Raw genomic sequence first — 19,226 nt, 5'->3', positions numbered from 1 at the left:
TTAACATGACGCGAGAGCGCTGTGTCGTGTCTAGCATACCTCGTTGTTGACGAAGTAAAATTATTTATAATCTTCAAGAAAGAGACAAGAACATACCTTTATCAATTCTTGAAACCCATAATCCAACTACATGGCAATAATTCAGCGAGATTTAAGTCAAAAATAAACCAAATAGACGCTAAGAAATGTACACAAACCTAGCGAACAAGAATACACCAAACACTCTGATGGTATCCTGCTGGTTATTTAATGAACTCAAGTTATTCATTCGAAATTGTCGTTGTGTGGGTGTCATACAGGGTGTGTCAAAAACAATATAATTTGCATAAGTTTATATTGCAGAAAACATTTCAATATCCGTGCGACTAATTGTGCTTCGAATATTTGACGTATTTGACATTAGAATAACCACACAAAGTTCAATTACAGAACATCCAAGCATGGATTGTGTTCACCTAAAACACTCTGCAGAATTTGTTAATATTCCTTATTACTGAATTTGTCTTGTGTCGGTGAGATCTTCCTCATTGAAAGCTAGGATCCTCCTCGTATGGAAGTGACCAGAGATTTTCTACCGTGCAGATCTACACAAAATGTGCTGTTTCAAAGCTATTTGTGTAGTCCCAGAAACATAAATGCGCAGTTACGAATTAAATAGAGGATTAGTAAAAAAAGTCTTCATGTAAATTTTAATCAACATCAGAATATCAGTAGCGGACCAAGGCAAGAACCCATGCAGAGAAACTCCATTTACTTTGCCCCGTTTATAGAACAAACATTTTTGGTACGGCACGCTTAATTTTTTTCAAGACAGGCTAAAAGAAATTGGCGCCGTAACTAAGCCTGTTTACGCGTTATTTCACTTTTTTAGGCCTAAATACCACAAAATTTTAGAAATCACCCAATAGAATATTTTTGGCACCCATGAGCACACCACAGTTGCTATATAAGTCAGCAGATTAACAAAGCACAGATGCATCAATTGAAGCAAATGAACATGCATGGTTTAGTTGACAAAATAAAGGAAATAAAGACAACTTGTTAGACCATCTGGTAATCATGCCATAAAGACCTTCTTAAAAATTTATCCTTCGAACAAAAAACAAATCTTTTTGCCCGCGTTATAGTGTCGGTATTTTTGCATTTTATAACTTGTTGAATGACTTCAGCACCCTAGGCTTCTATTAAAACATTTGTTTTCGTGTCCAACCAGAGCTTTTCCTGCTGTTCTTTCCCGCCATTTTGCAATAATTATTTAATCTGCGCATGATCAACAATAAAAAATTGCTGATGAAATCAAAGAACATTCGAGGCAGTCCCTCGCTCAAATCAGATTCAAAATTGCTGATGCAACTCAATATTTTCGGCACGATGTCCAAGCTTTGACAGGTCGAGAACATCTTTTAAAGCGGTCTCGACACGAATAAAATTACTAGTCTGTGGACTTATATTATGTCTGTTTGAAGGAAAAAATTTAAGTGCCGTGCCATTTTCTGCCAGCGTGGAAAAAATTAAGCGTGCCTTGCCAAAAATGCTTGTCGTGTAAACGAGGCTTTAGTCACTGCATGGTCATGGTCACCAATAATATATGGCGGACTATCGCTGACATACGAGAACCAGTGAACTAGGCTTGAAGCCTGGTTTTCATATTGTCAGAGATCATTGGAGAATAAAGTTCTGTGTTATTTTCCAAAAATTTTCTTGGTGAATGGTTATCAACAATACATCACCGACTGTCGGTGGTTAATAAGAACGCCAGGGTTATAAGCCAGGTCGATGGTTATTGTTGGTGAATGCAGGAGAATAGAGAGCTTTGTTATTTTACACAAATTTCGTCAGCGGCCAGGGGAAGGTTCTCCAAACCCCCCACAACTCCCGCATCTATAAATTATCAATTTTATATTTCGAACTATTTTGTTCCGCTCCCACCCAAAACCTCACCTAACAATTTCCTAGAAAGACCTCGCGGTCATTAATATCCCTTCATTGGTTTCTGTTGTTTCCTCTGTTTTCTTGAGGGTAATAATGATTCAGGTAATTTTTTCAGTCAATCTGGCAACCCTGATTCTTGGTGTAATTACCTCCAAGGTGATATTTAGCCAAGGTCCCAGACAACTTTTACACTCATTGACTGCGCGTTATAGAAGAACGTTAACAACCACAGATATAGAGAGTTAGAAAATTCAAAAACTTAGTGAAATATGTAATGGTTTACAAATGATTGCAAATCTATAGAAACTACAATAAATGCTGGCAATAGCCTATGATTAAATATCAAGCAGATATGCACTTGTGTGTACCAGACACTTGCTAAGTCATAATATCCTATTTTAATATTGGATATTAGTTTGCTTACAGATCAAGATAGCTGTGTGTTCGTTTATTACTTAACAAAACAAAGCTCTCCCATTTGTATGCCTTATACAAATATTTCATTCTCATAGAAAATATTCACATCAGCTCGGTCTTCACTCGGGAAATTTATTCCCGCTTCAGGCTACAAATATCTTCCTTCCATACTAAAAAACGAACATTCCCTGTAATGTACATAGTTCTTGTAGTTCCATTAGGGGCGAAACTAGAACGATAATTGTGTGGTGTTTCTGCCCAGTGAACTCTATACAACTGGAACGATAACTACTGACAAACATGCGTATTCACCTTGAAGCCAAAATCGTTTTTCTGAGTTTTGAGACGAAATACTTGATGCCAGACGTTGGGCTGTGTGTCAAATTAAAGCTATTGAAAAGTTATATTTGTGTAGAATTTTCAAGACTACAACTACAAAGGAAATATTAAAAAATTAGATATTTGCTTTAAGCTAAAGTTTCGAAATTTCTACGCGAAATATAACTTTTTAATAGCTTTAATTTCATACACGGCTCAACATTTGGCGTCAAGTATTTCAGCTCAAAACTAAAAAAAAAAGTAACTATTTTAAGCCATTGCACCTAAAAAGGAAATCCGTCGGGCAAAACTGGATATATGAATATTCACTCCCCCCTAATTATCGTTCTGGTGCATGACGCCACTGAGTTATGTTATCTTTCTTTTTCATCAAACTTCAGGAATAAAATACAGCTAATATAATTACTACAATTTCTACCATTATTTTCATAACCAGCACAATTACTATCAGCACCTTCGTAGACACCAGCACGATCACCACCATCATAGATGAGAATTATCACCACCAACATGACTGTAACTACCATAATGAACATCTTAAACAACACCATCATACGACTGGCATTGGTCACAGTTTTTAAGGACTTGTTTCTTGCAGATGTATTCAAGATATCATATTTATTTTGTTTAACAAACTGTAACCCCAGTTAGGGAGGCAAGGGAGTGCTATCACTTGCCCAAGGTGAACTCCCAGACAAACGGAGGGAAGGAGGTGTCTTACTTCTCCATTCTAGACCAGCTCCAAGCAAAGTCTAGCCGCTTCCCCAAAACAATGTTCTTGATGATAGTTTTTCATGTTATTGTTCATTAAATTCATTATAAAATATCCTAACCGAAAAATCAGCTCCAAAACATATGTCGTTCATAACAAAGTCTTTATCAACTAAGTCTTCTACTATTGGTTTTGTCCTCGTGTGAACGGGTTCATTTCAGTTATTTTTAAGAATAAAACATTCTCATTTAATGGGTATAAATAACCTGGGGGGAACCAAAAATTTAAGAAAATATACAACTTGTGTTTAAATTTTCCTAAAAACATTTTGCGCGAGACGACTTTATTGGGGTTAAAGAAAGGATTGACTACTGAATCTCGCTAAATATCGTGCAACGAAGAAAGTTCTCGTTGTTTGATATCGTCCAAACAAGCAACTGCCCGTCGCTTAATATCGTCAAACAAGGAATTTTCTGGAATAGACAGTCGAAGGAACACCATATCGCCTTTGTAGTCAGGAAAAGCCAGCATTGTCTCTTTTGGCGAAATTTTAATTCTTTGGATTGACTTATAAGCCTTCAAGTATCGTTGATAGAAATGGTCGAGAATCGCGCCAGAGTACATGTCAAAAAATATTATCAGCTGATCACATAAAGTTAATACAATTTCTCTCTTGTGAATAAAAAATGACCTGGTAAACGAATGAACAGAATTGAATTTAGACGCTATATTTTGACAATCACCAGTGTCCAGATCAATTATCTGACTTATATAATCCGGAAAGTCCATGACTATTGCGACTTTGGGGTCATTACTGAAACTTACTGCGACTTTGGAGTTATCATTGAGACTTGCTGCTGATTCACTGCGAAATCTTAAACAATCACGGCGATATAAGACTTCATATGAAGTTGGGTTTTTGTTATTTCTTTTCCAAATATAACATTTATTCTTATTACAACCAGAGATAAAGGCACCACCAGGCGAGATTTCTACTTCCATCTCAGGCTCAATTCCAGGCAAATTGATCATTACAGGACCATCAACATCTCTGACATCGAGAACTTTCACGAGTTCATTGTATCCGAGAGCCAAGCTGACAAAGCCTTCGGAAAAACCAACGTTTGAATCTAGGAAATCGGACCAGCCCTTTAGTCTTAATTCCGACAAGTCGTCTAGCACCACGTCCTGACAGTGAGTAAACAAGATCTTTAGATTGTCATCTACCTGATATCGCGTTAATTTGGGAATCCTGATAAATTCACTAATCACAAACAGGAAATCTTCCGACCACCAGCATAAAAACCTTGACCCGCATTGACTGCTTTTGAAACGTTGTTCAACTTGCTGGTATAGACATTCCATACGTTGATACATCCATCTGAGTTGCAGGATGCAAGTCGAGAGCCGTCAGGAGAAAACGAACTGGAATAAACGACCGTTGGCTGTGACAGACATGATTGCTCTTGTTTAGGAACTAATGTCTTAAAGACAATTAGTTTTTCAACATCTGAATAGAGCCACAGATTATCTTCTAAAGCAGTCATTTTGTATCGATCAATGAAAACCTTTCGAGGAGTGGCAACAAGATAGTTCCAAGCAACAATCGCAGTTAAAGGAATACTTTCTGTGTCACTCAAATAACAATATTTTTCCGAAGAAAAAATACACTCCACACCTTTGCAGATCCACGGAAACGACATTCTAAAGTTTTTCCGACATTTCCTTATTTCTAAGTGTTTAGAATTTGGTTCCTCAAATCCCCGCTGAAAACATCGTTCACATTTCCTACTCTTTAACACAACTGGTTTCTCCCGTCCCCCGTCAGATAATTTTCGCCTATCACTTCTTTGCAATGTGATAGCGTTCCAAACACAGAACGAATAACCCGGATAAGATGAAGATTCTGAATTTGCAATAATAAATAGCCCTGTGACGCTAAAAGAGCACCAACCAACACGAAATCCAGCACAATGCGACGACAGCAGCGTTTGTTTAGCAACGTCCCAAACTTTAACGGTGTTTGAACCAACGCTAGTAACCAGTCTTTTGCCGTTAGGGGAAAATGCACAGGACAGGAACGTCTCTTCATTTCCAGGGAAAAATGGATCTTCCTTTCTTCCAGCAATGTTAAACGCCGTTTCCAGTTTACCAAATAATATGCGCGAATCGTCTGGAAAAAATGTGCAGCATCGAATTCTTTTCAATTTTGTTGAATAATTCATAATTTCAACTAAAGTTGGTAGGGATATCACATGGATAAAATTATCTATTCCAACTGCCACACTTTTTTCATCGTTAGATAAAGCAACAGCTGTTATATTATCAAAGTCACTGGGTTTCCAGACTGCTCGCGGCAAAACCGAAACTTCGTAAGAATTCGACTCGACAAAAGGTGAAAGGTTTGATAGTAGCGTCTCCGCGATTTTCTTCTCATCATCGCTGAAATAACCTTCTGGAGAACGGGTACGAACCGCTTGTAAATACCATTGTGAATATACTGTCGAATGAACTTCACTTACATCGTTATAATATCCCCGCCGGCGTGCCAGGGCATGTTCAAAAAACTCAAATTCAATGACATGATACGAAATGCGGGCGCGTAACTCTTCGTTTTTAATCCAGGAACATTGCAGCAATGTGAGCCAGAAACGCAGCAATTCACTCGAACCGATTACACTTAACATATAACATACGATAATAACATCAACTGACCAAAACACACCTTCCTCCATTTCACACTTTTCTACATGTTTTAAACCATGTTTCAGAGCGTATTCCACATCATTACTAAACTTCACTTCAACTCCTGAGCGAACATTTTCCACAATTTCTTTAAAAACCTTTTCGCATAAAAGCCAAAGCGATCTATGTCCATCATCGACCTTGACAGTATACTGGTGATCTTTGTAGCCCTTTGCTAGAAGCCAATCAATAAAGGATTTGTGAAAAACGGTTAACCTGTCATCTGAAACGTACAACAAGCACGATACGGTTTCATTAATTTTGTTGATGATGTCTTTCGTTTCGCGACAAGCTGCAGCTAAACCAAATGCCTGAGCGACGAAAGCGAGGGGAAGATCTTCTTCGGAAGCAACCAGCATTGCCAAAATATTCAAGACATCGAACTTTTCGTGTTTTATGTCGTTAAGCTCGTCTTCAAGGCGTTTAAAATATCGTTCGTAAACAGAATGCAGACCTTCTGGGAGAAACTCCATGACGTCATTATTTGTTATCTTCTCAAGATCACAGCGAGCCCTTAGCCCAGATTGAAAGTGATATGCATAGAGAAATGAGCCCTGGCATTTGGCAACAAAAATGGAAAGTAAATTAATAGTTTTATTTCGCCAAAAACGGTAAAGATATGGATGATCCTCGTAGAAATCATCGCTCATCTGACTTCCATCCACTTCCCTGCCGACTAAACTTGGAAAACATTCTTTAAAATAAAGTTCCAGATCTGAGTTATTGTTGTAATGAACATTAGAAATGTCTGTCTTTTGATCGCCTCTTATTCTTAGATCAGCAACGGAAATCTCTGGCCTGCTCGTCCCCAAGATTTTGATGTACTCGGGAAGCTCAGGAAAATATTCAGCAGTCAAATGCGTAATTTCATTCTTGTTATCTGCAGCACTTTCATCCAAGCCATCGATCACGATTAAACGTGGCTCTTTTATTTCCAATTCATCTAAGGGATTTTGCAAATATATTTGGAAGGCATCTTTGAGGCTTTGGACTTGATGAGGTCGCTTTAACTGATCAAGGAGCTCATTCTTAAACCCAGGGACGCTCTTACACATCTGACTTGCGAGAGACTGCAGCATCACCATAGGATCTCTTAAGTTTGAATCACTGAAATCACAAAAGTGACAAACAGCCAGCTTTCCATTCTTCCCAAAATCTTCACAGATTTTAGCGGCAAACACGCTTTTACCAAATCCTGGTCCAGCTGTTATTAACTTTATTCTTGAATCGCTGTCACACTTTTGAAACCACTCGTTAATTTCCTTTAACAACCACTCTCTTGTACCAGGAAGGAAAAAATTCACTTTTCCTTTAATTTTACCGTTAAATTTATGCTTAGCGAGTTTTCGCAATAAATCTTCATCACTTTCCATGCAGGATTTTGTTTCAGGATTGGTGTCCCCGGGTATTGACAGCGTACGCTTGGCCAATGAATGGCGCATTTCATATACTGCATCGCGCGTTTCATTTACTGCATCGCGCGTTTCATTTACTGCATCGCGCGTCTCTTCAGTGACTTGTGTTACATTATTTACACCAGCTTCAATTACTTTAAGCAATTTAATACACTCATCTTCGTGCATTTTCCAATCTTTAAGCTTTTGCACATACACTTCTTCTTCAGGCCCAAGAGGACATTTTTCTAAATCGTCGACATCACCCTGTGATACACCCAATCCTACTATCGCCTGCGAAATTTTCCTCCATAAAGATTGAAATGTTGAATTCTCAACTCGAGTTGTTGTTACATGCGCAATAACTTCATTTCTGTAACACTTGATTCTTGTGATATTCGCCTGCGTTGATCTATCAGTATTCGGAGGCATTACACCCCATCCTGTTGATGGAAAACCACAAATGTTCCGGAATAGAACTGTAAGTAATGTGACATCAAAAGTTTTGGAATCTGGTGGGTTGCCAGACGAAGGAAACAGTAAATCCCACTGGGAATTATTAATAACTCGAGGTTTTAACCTTTGAAGAGATCTTTTGTTTTTAGCCAGAACTCCGGGTAGACTAACAGGTGGATGGAGGGTATCAAATGTATTTCTCAAAGCCTCAGTTCCTTTGTCAACTAAAAGTCTACTGAGCCTTGTAAAATTTGCGTTTTCTTGCAGATCGACAGAAGCCATGTCATTGCACGAAGTTGTACTGCAACAAATGGGTGTTAATACCAGATGTGTTTCCTTAAAATAACCAGGGAGGGTTTCATATATCTAATGCTATCGTGTGAATGGTATTCAGTGATACCACATGGACCAAATGTGCTACGAGGGTAGTATGTCGGGAAATACATTGACAAACGATGAAGCATTATTGTGAACCAAACAGCTGAGAATGCATTCCCTGGCATGCAGAAATAGAATATAAAAAATTGAAATCTTTGCCGAGGCTAAACAACGTATCCACTGGAAGGTGATATTGATTTATTATTATTGAAGCATGACATGCAGTTTTAAGCCTGGCGTACACTTGTAAACATCGCACACTTATCACTCGTGGTAATTTCCTAGTCTGGGAGTAGTATTGACATGTTTTGTCGTTCGTGCTTAATTTTACGACACAAATACACAAATGGCAGAATATTTGTTATGTGCGGGTGTTAAGCGCACCAGTGTCCACGAGGCTTAAAGACAAACACAAACAATAGCATAAAATAATACTCAACCTCAATAAGAATACGAACAAACCATTTAGTTTGAAATATACCAAACGATGCACAGGTTACGCATCGTGCACGTTTCCGTGAATTGTTGAAACCCTGCTATTAAATAACTTTTAAGGTATAGGTCGAAGAGCAATTAATCAAGAAATGAAATTGATTTGTTTTGCTATTTATGTATTTGTGTATTATTATTTCTTTCCTTGTCTATTGGGTATTGTGTAGTTCAATCTAATGCATAAGCTATAAGGATACAGTAAGCGGCAATTTTTAATAATCACAAGGACATATATTGACTGAATTATTAACTACAAACTTCATACGTCATTATAAGACCAATAAAATTTACGAATTAACGCAACGAAAGTTACGTTTTTTAAAGTTTAAAAAATTTTAACATGACGTCACAATGCAGTGTGGTAACTAGCCAAGTGCGACCACATTTGTAATTTTTCACCAAAGTTGCTCAAATCTTTTTTGGCTGCCCCATAATGTGGACGGTACGCGTAACCGTAAGAATATTCTTGCGTTACGTTTTCAAATTTTTCCTGCATCGTGTGGACGGGGCCTGAGTGTTCATGTGTTTGCTGGGTGGATTTCATCTTTGCAGGTTACCTCGAATACACTTGCATTAATTGGTGCATATTTTATATTAAAATTTAAATATTACGCTAGGTTTAAATTTCCTGGTATATACGCAGGTCAACTCACACGAATGTATGTTTAATTTTTAATGAATAATGATTCGGGGTTCATAAATATTGCTTGTTTCTATCAAGATTCAGGGTCATTTCAATCTCAACTGCATGTTTTGAAAGAAAGACAACGCTGTATCTTTAGTTAGTTTTCTGATAAACACGGTTTATGAAACTTGAACAAGACACGGAGATTTCTTCGCAAGAAAAATATTGCACGTTTTCTGAATGGCGATGACACATACAGTAATACGAATAGACTTGTTTGGTTGTCAACTTCAACAATCTTTAATCTTGTAAACGCGCTTTGGTTTGACTGAGAATTAAAGGTTGTCAACTTTTAATAAGCCAACTTTTAAATTGTTCCGCGTGGGAAAGATTTTAGAAACAGACAATATTAGAGTCGATGTATAAAAAGAGAATGTGTGTGTCTAATTCAATTGTTCGTTTGCCTAGAGGCTTAGAATTTCAGCTTCTTGAATTGAATCTTTATACAGAACGCCCAATTCAAACCCTCGAATTCTTATAATTTATTATTCAAAATATTGATTGTATATTAAAATTTTAGGAAATTACTAAAAGATTAAATGATTTAGCTCTGTGCTGCGCCACAGAATAAACACGCGTACTCTTAAAAAAGGAAAGAATATGACCAACGCCGCGACAAAAACTTACCTCTCAAATTTTGAAAGCGGCAAAGATTCGCCAGAAATATAACAAACAGATGTGCGGAAATGAAGACTTGAATCCTAGGAGGAAAAACTTTGTAATTCTCAATGTAATTTAAAACTGCCATGCACCTTAGAATGCCATGTGAGTGTCATGTAGTTATGGAATTTGTATATTTAGGGGGTCATTTTCATTTCATTTTTTTATACGTCATTGGCCGCGCGATGGAATGTTAGGAATTTCGCCAGTAAAGAGTCTAAAAATCGAACTTTAATCGTAAATTTCACAAACTTCTAGTCCGAATTTTTCGACAAGGTCGGTATGTTTATGATCGGAAAACACGAATTTTTTAGAAAATGCAAAAAAAACGATATCGAAATTTTCATTTCACATACACTTTAAAGAAGTGAGGAATGTTTTTCAGTATCAGTATCACACAAGACAACAACGCGACGAAGCGCTGTGCAGTGCCAGGCATTTAATAATGCAAGTTTATTACACGTGCTCTAGGAGAGAGTTTACATATTGCTTGGTGGGATGTTTACTTTTAAATTCCTATATGAAAGCAAGATTTATCATCGATGTTTTGGCAGGCTTAGACGTACGAATGTTTATAAATGATACTTAAATACTTTAAATGTGCCAGCTGTCGACTGACACACTTACACGACTATCATACAACTAGTTTTTTGAAGGCTTTCGTCGGAACTAGAACACTGCACTCTTAAGTCGATATAAGCATTGATACAGTAATATGTCACGCCGTGCGGATTGTTAGGCTATACCTATAATCGCAGTTCGTATTTGTGAATTGTGATGATGATGTAAATGTATTATTTTTGGAGTATTTATAAGGAGTATTACTTGCGTGATTTGTCGTGTCAGTCCTGAAAAGCTTAAAACGATTTTCTTAAAAGCTTTATATTGTGAATATTTATTTGCTTTTCGCTCAATAGTCAAATTTCATTTGTAAATTTTTGCCATAATGGTATATATCAAAGTAACAATCTGAATATATGTATATAGAAGACGAACTTCGTTCCACACAATAAGAAATTCTGTACACGTTTATTATTCTTATCATGATGGGGGTGATGATGCTATTGTGCTATATATATATATATATATATATATATATATATATATATATATATATATATATATATATATATATATATATATATATATATATATATATATATATATATATATATAATGAGGTTACGCAGTAACCAAGGTTAATATCGTAGGAACTGCGCGCGGACTGGGCAAAAGGGCGGCGAAGGGCCTGGGACGGGGCTCATAACTCAGGAAGCCATTAGCGTATGTATCGCCAGCAAGAGAAGTAGTCCGCTAGTTAGAAATTTTTTTTTTTGGTGATTGTTGGTGTTGCCGCATAAAACTTGGAAATAGCAATGGCGTCAGAAAGAGATTCACGCGAAGAACATGGGGAATCGTCCCCATCTGTGAATTGGGCCGCGGCATTTAACTCGCCGGAGTTTTGCGCTGGCTTACAGCACGTGGTCGCAGAGGCAATCGCGAAATCGCTCGCTGCGAAAGAGGACGAAGTCTCTGCGCTGGAACAATTGGGCGATATACCCACGAGTTCAAGGCTTCCCGTGGTAAGTGCGTCGAGCACGAATCAAGGTATGTTAACTGCTCCTTTCTTTCTGGGGATTGCTGGGTCAGCGTCGGCTACACAATCCAGCGCTAGTTTCGTGGATACGAACACGGCAGCATTGACTGAACCCACTCAGTCGTTACCCGCTACCACACTAACCTCGGTGGGACCGGTTGGTGGGCTGAATCATGCCTTTATTTTGGGTCCGGGGCGTCCTTCCATCCCAGCGAAACTTGTGACTCAAATTTTGGCCAATAAGTTTGTCGAACTGTCCGAACTTATCCCAGAAACCGCGAAGCCCCATTAAACGAAGTACCATCCTTTGTTATTGATGGCCGCTCGATTGTCCCTACCAGTACATCGCGCAAGAAAAACGAACTTCGCGATATTTTGACGTGGGTCGAGTGCTTTAATAGTTATATCACTGTGATAACCTCGGCCAGACCTGACAGGGCGCGTGATTTACTCTCCTATATGGCCTTGATCATTCGCATGGCTAAACAGTTCCCCGGACGGTGCTGGCTGAATTATGATCGAGCGTTTCGCCTACACGCCGCGGCGTCCAATTCAACGAATTGGAATCAGATTCATTCGGATCTATACCATTACCATACTGCGGTCTCGGCACAATCAACGCCGCCTTCGGTCTCTAGATTTCGGGAACCTCGGGGGGACCAAAATTCGCCTATTGCTTGCAAATCATGAAACTCAGGGGCGTGCAGTAGTCCCCGCGAGTTCTGTAGATTTCACCACAAATGTGATCGAGTGGGATGCGGCGGTGCGCATCGACGGATCCATTGCCAAGAATCCCCTCGGAAACGAGGGCGTAGTCGGGCGAAGAATCAACTCGCCGGCGCCAGGCAAGAAGAGATTAGAGACAGCATAATCAATAACAATAGTTCTTCGTCCGGTTGTGTATTAAATAACATTTTTACTCTTCCTTGTGTGTCCTCGGTAACTCCTATTAATGTAGACAATTTTTCCATACAATTATGCGGTCATCCGGATAAAGCGAAAGTGGATTATGTTTAAGTGGTTTACGGGACGGGTTTCGGCTCGGGTTCCACTCCGAATCTACCACACTAAAACCAGCAAAGTCAAATTGCCCATCAGCGCGGGAACATCCCTCGGTGATTGATGAATATGTGGCTAAAGAAGTTTCGGTAGGTCGCGTATTTGGTCCTACTCCTGTACCCCCCCTGCCTAATTTGCAAGTCAGTCGCTTTGGCGTCATTCCCAAAAAAGACGGGGGGTGGCGACTAATCCTCGATTTGTCATTTCCCTTCGGCCATAGCGTGAATGATGGAATTCACAAAGAGGAATTCTCTCTGACTTATAGTAAAGTGTCAGATGCTATCGCGCTCATTGTCAACACCGGACGCGGGGCACTTATGGGCAAAGTAGACATAAAAAGCGCGTACCGCATAATCCCTGTGCATCCGTCCGATCGTCACTTATTGGGCATGTTTTGGCAAGGGAGTTATTATGTGGACTTGGCATTACCCTTTGGCCTGCGTTCAGCCCCAGGTATTTTTAACAGCGTGGCTGATTTATTTCATTGGTGTTTAGTTACTAAGTGGAACACTAGTGACTTGTTGCACTACCTGGACGATTATTTCACTCTAGGGCCACCGGCCTCTGACACGTGTGCGGAGCGCCTTCGCGCGATTGACCACGCAGCCAAAGAAAGCATCCCCCTATCGCCGGAAAAATGTATCGGCCCTACAACCTGCCTCACGTTTCTTGGGATCGAGTTAGATTCGCTTAAGATGACCGCGAGCCTCCCCGTCGGCAAACGCGCTGAGATTGTTACCATGCTTCACGAATGGGCCAATAAACGCACATGTAAATTGAAAGAACTCCAGTCCTTGGTGGGCAAACTTAACCACGCCTGCTCGGTAGTTCCCCAGGGTCGGACATTTGTGCGCCGTCTGCTGGACTTGTTAAAAGGTCACTCCAGCAAGCAGTCTCGGTTTATTCGCCTAAACAGAAAGTGCAAACGCGATATAAAGTGGTGGCGCTCCTTATTGCCTTCGTGGGACGGTGTCTATTTTTTTGATTTACCTGATTGGGCCCCAGTCGCGGACCTTTTCTTGTCCACGGAAGCATCCGGTAGTATCGGGTACGGTGCGTTTCACGCCGGAGAATGGTTTAACGGCTCGTGGTCTGATGCCCAGCGTTCGCTCAGTATTGCATATAAAGAGCTATTCCTATAGTCATTGCCTGCTATATTTGGGGCGAGCATTGGCGTCGGCGTCGTATCCAATTTTGTTGTGACAATCAGAGCGTTGTAGCGGTTATTTCGTCCGGAACGTCTAGGGACAGCGGTCTCATGCGGCTGTTACGCAAGCTGTTCCTCTGCGCAGCGCAACATAAGTTTAAAGTCACCGCGGCACATGTCCCGGGAAAGGAAAACGGTATTGCTGATGCCCTCTCTCGGTTTAATATGCAGGTATTTCGTCAGCTGGCACCACACTCCCGTCAAGATCCCGTCGCGATCCCGCCAACCTTGCTAGCTCGTCTGAGCTCGCCGAACTAAATCAAAACGCTCGAGCTCTCATGTTTTAGGGCATCGCCAGTACCACCAGGCGTACATATGATTCCGCTCAGCGTAAATTTCTCGAGTTCTGCCATTGGAGCCAACGCCTCAACCCGATTGGTTCTCCCCTGCCGGCGTCTGAATGGACACTAATATTGTTTGCCACCTATCTGTCAAAAACCATCAAGGCAGCATCGATAAAGGTTTATCTAGCTGGGATACGTTCCCTCCACATCGAACACGGCCTCGCGAACCCGCTTGCTAACTGCCTGCGATTGGAAAGGGTATTGCGGGGAATTAAGCGCTCCCAGGGCATCTCGAAACGTGAAAGACTTCCAATTACGTTGCCGGTGCTTTCTCGCATTCGGGCGGTGCTGGATCTCGACCGGTACGACGATATATTGTTTTGGGCGGCCTGTTGCACCGGCTTTTTCGGTTTCTTGCGCTCTGGCGAATTTACGACAGCGAACAGCTCGTTCGACGCGCGTGTGCATCTGGCTGTAGAGGACGTTCAGGTTGACCATCATAAGCAGCATCAACCCATTTCGCCAGGGCCACACCATCCGTCTGGGCATCTCGGGAAAAGAAGAAGTCTGCGCAGTCCGTGCACTGCTGCGCTACCTTCACCGGCGGGGTGGGGACGGTGGACCGCTATTTCGCCATACAACGGGTCTGCCACTGACTCGGACGACTTTGACAGCCTGGCTCAAAACCGCGGCCGCCCGCGCGGGATTAGAAGGGAACTTTTCCGGCCATAGCTTTTGTATCGGGGCGGCAACCTCGGCGGCGGCAGCGGGTATTCCTGACCATCTCATCAAAACATTAGGGCGGTGGTTCAGCAATGCTTACCAGTTGTATATACAGACACCTACCCAGCTTTTAGAAACGGTCCCGGCGCGCATGGTTAATAATGTCACATAATGATGTCAGGTGTACTTGTCAAATAAATCTCTGCATGTTGCCTTGTGTATTGGATGTGGTCTATGTTTGTACTTTGTTTTTTTTTTGTTTTGTTTTCTTTTTCTAAGCGTGGCTTAGCATTGGGGGGCGGTCCCTTGCTAATTGAAGCATCGCAGCGTTGCTTAGCAGTGGGGTGCGGTCCCCTGCTAATTGAATCTTACCAGCGTTGCTTAGCAGCGGGGCGTGGTTCCTGTACTAATCGAATCATAGTAGCGTTGCTTAGCAGTGGGGGGGTGGTCCCTTGCTAATTCAATCTTACCAGCGAGGCTTAGCAGCAGGGCGTGGTCCCTGGGCTAAGTGAAGCATAGCAGCGTTGCTTAGCAGTGGGGTGTGATCCCCTGCTAATTCAATCTGACCAGCGAGGCTTGGCAGCAGGGCGTGGTCCCTGGGCTAATTGAATCATAGCAGCGTTGCTTAGCAGTGGGGTGTGGTCCCCTGCTAATTGAATCTCACCAGCGTGGCTTCGCATTGGGATGTGATCCCTTTGCTAATGGAATCATAGCGCTTAACGTCGCATCTAGGGTTGTTCCCTTTGCCAGCGCCGGTCTTGGCACCGGGCCCTCGTCCCCGTAGACGCCTGGCGAGGCTAGGTCGCATAACGACGGCGTCGGTCGATAATTCTACGGTCTTGTGAAATCGTGTGGATGGTTCGGGGGGGTAGAGGAAAAATAAGATTACGTTACTTGGAGTGGTGAAATTTGGTGAAATTCCACCGTTGGTGGTCAGGTCCGGACTAAGCAGACTCACGTAATGCGGACCTAAATCCAAGTAACTGATAGTGTCAGGGTAGTGGCCAAGTCTGCACCTAACCATCCACACGGGTAAGTATAGTGACGTCCGAGATTAAATGAGGTTACGCAGTAACCAAGGTTAATATCGTAGGAACTGCGCGCGGACTGGGCAAAAGGGCGGCGAAGGGCCTGGGACGGGGCTCATAACTCAGGAAGGCGCGGATATAGCGAGGGATGAGCACGCAAGGAAGCCATTAGCGTATGTATCGCCAGCAAGAGAAGTAGTCCGCTAGTTAGAAATTTATTTTTTTCCAAGTAACTGATAGTGTCAGGGTAGTGGCCAAGTGCCCAAGTCTGCACCTAACCATCCACACGGGTAAGTATAGTGACGTCCGAGATTAATATATATATATATATATATATATATATATATATATATATATATATATATATATATATATATATATATATATATATATATATCTATATATTATATATATATATATATATATATATATATATATTATATATATATATATATTATATATATATATATATATATATATATATATATATTATATATATATATATATATATATATATATATATATATATATATATATATTATATTATATAGGTCAATGGTTGTAAATACGTCTTCGTTGCTGATCAGGCTTCCCTCATTGCGGGCTATTCTTAGCCCACAATCAGGCGTTGTTTTGACTTTTTGTTTTCTACGTACTGGCCCATTTTTGTCATGTGTTTTGCTCCCATACAAAACATGTATTCTCCCCTATTTACTTTCATTCTAACTCTCCTGACAAAGGCCCTCAGGTGGAAACGTTGAGAAGTGTTTTGTCTATTTCAGGCAGTTGTTATACCACATTTGATGCCATTATATGAATTGCCCAACTCTTTTCAATTTGAAGATGAGAAATGTTCATGTGGTGAATAATGTATTGAAAAGTTAAATACATCCCAATCAACCTGACCTGATAAACCTTCCAGTCAACCAGTGGACATATGCAGATCATTTAAAGTAACTTTTTTAAAATTAATATTCAAAAATGGGTTTTCCGGGACGAGATTGAAGTCGCAAGTGCAGCACCTTGTCACACAAATTATTTTGCAAATACAATAGTATGTTAGTTCTTATGCACATGCAAGAAACATTAGGAAGTTTTATGAATACTGTCTGAATAACACTGTTAGAAAATCAGAGTGTTATGAGACTTTTAATTTCATTACCTCTGGATCAGACAGTTTACATATGGTTTGATTTTTTCAGTTATTATTATTAGATTATTTTGGTTATTATTTCATAGTTTAAATAAATCTAGCATGATCCTATTTGATTTACATGAGATGTGATTGAATTAGTGATTAGGTGTTAGTGTAAACAGAGAACATAAGAATATCGGGTCCATTGTGAGACTAATGTGCGAGAGAGAGAACGATAGTTTGACAATCAGTGGAGATCCACTCTTCAGGTACTGTGAGTTGTGATTAAGTTTGTTTCTATAATAGTTTAACTGTAATCTAATCAGAATCCAATCAATTTAGAATTTACAATATATTATGAAAAATCTCCATTAAATTGTGTTTGATTTCGCCAAATTGATATAACATTTATTGTTTGACTCATGTGATCAAGTGAGTTTTAACCTATAAATCTTAATGAGAATACAGTATGAATGATGTGTCATAAAAAATATTATAAAATTTGATCTTTATTCTGTGATTTGAAGGTTTCTTCTGAGGGGAAACCCATTTGGGAAAACATTTTCCCCTTTGCACCAACTGGGGAGTTCCCCTGCCATAAACATGCATATTTGGCATGAATTAGATTTTTAGGACAAGAAAGGAAAAAAAATAATGGCTTGACTATGGAGGAATTTCACCCTCTTGGATGGGCAAAAAGATTCTAATAAAATTCTCATCTAATCAGTGATTTACTGGTTATGTGATAATTATCCAGTTCCACAATGGTTTCAAACAAATGTGTTTCCTAACAATTTTCCTAACAATGGGTGATTCCATTTGAAGTTGAACTTACTGAACTAATTAATTTGTGATAACTCTAATAATTTCATCTCAGCAGGTGGAATAAAATGTTTAAAATGGACATGTAATGAATTAATTAGTGAATGTTTTAAAATTTCCTGTGTTATTAAAACTAGGGGAGCATTGTGTAAATTGAAAATTAGATGTGTTTTAATATAATGACCATATTATAGCAGAATTCATGAAACAAAACTATAGCACTGACTGGTGTACTATTTTGCATACGATATTAACTACAAAACGTTGAAAAATAAATTCTTCCCCTACCCAGCTAAATCAGATGTGAATATTTCTGTTGACTATTATTACACAAAAGCAAATATGTATATATATTAAAGCAACAATGTTCAATATAGTACGTGAAACACAAATATAAACCAAACTATCCCGTCAAAACATTGTAATGTATAGCAAAATAGACAAAGATGCATTCGTATATCGCAATATGAGAGAAAACATACCTTGATTTAATACCTTCGGCAATCTTGTCTTGTCTATGCAGTGTATATTTATACCACGACTGGTCCGAAGCCGTATGCCTTTGTCTTTGGGCTTGTCTGTCTTGATAAAGCTTGTTAAAACAACTTTAGTTTTGTTCAAACACTAAATCAACACTTCCCAGGATTACTTTGGGAGCTTCTAGTCCAAAAATACGATCATTTTGACAAATAAGGAACACAGACTTTGAAGAAATACAAAGACTCAAAGAGAACAAGAACTGGGTGAGGTTTTGGGTGCGCCACTGAGCTATATGGCGCTGCAAACTAAAGTTGGTTATGGTTAGGGTTAGGGTTAGGGTTAGGGTTAGGGTTAGGGTTAGGGTTAGGGTTAGGGTTAGGGTTAGGATTATAATACTTTGGATTGTAAGTATTTTTGCAACTCCGTTGGCCAGTTTTTGGATCCGTGCTATACTCATAATGAATAGGCTTTCTTCTCTTTTTTCGCTTTTCTAAAATATCATTACCTTGCCTAATAAGACAATCCATGGAAGGGAGTTTCTTCTTGCGAGCATTGGCAGCCCTTTCAAAATTCTCCGCCATTGTGAAAGATTTGAGTTGGTTTTGACCCAGTTTCTTTCCGTTTCATAATGCTCGGCCACGCGTCGCGAAATTATTGTTTTAGTAATTTCGGATGTGTTTA

The 19,226-nt window shown here is 39.9% G+C and overlaps 1 protein-coding gene across 1 annotated transcript; it reads right to left on the bottom strand.

Annotated features, from left to right (window-relative positions):
- Positions 1-4,668: 4,668 nt before the first annotated feature.
- Positions 4,669-18,759, bottom strand: LOC114535031. The gene is made up of 3 exons (XM_028556407.1): positions 18,548-18,759; positions 10,178-10,251; positions 4,669-8,296 (listed from the first exon to the last, which is right to left on the bottom strand). The coding sequence occupies exon 3, from the start codon at positions 8,275-8,277 to the stop codon at positions 4,669-4,671; it is 3,609 nt and encodes a 1,202-aa protein (XP_028412208.1). The 5' UTR covers positions 8,278-8,296; positions 10,178-10,251; positions 18,548-18,759.
- Positions 18,760-19,226: the final 467 nt, after the last annotated feature.

Source organism: Dendronephthya gigantea, unplaced genomic scaffold (assembly GCF_004324835.1).
Source record: "Dendronephthya gigantea isolate DGI-Jeju-01 unplaced genomic scaffold, DenGig_1.0 000109F, whole genome shotgun sequence".
Taxonomy (NCBI): Eukaryota; Metazoa; Cnidaria; class Anthozoa; order Malacalcyonacea; family Nephtheidae; genus Dendronephthya; species Dendronephthya gigantea.
The sequence above is the reverse complement of the archived record's forward strand: the minus strand, read 5'-3'. Positions and strand labels throughout refer to the sequence as shown.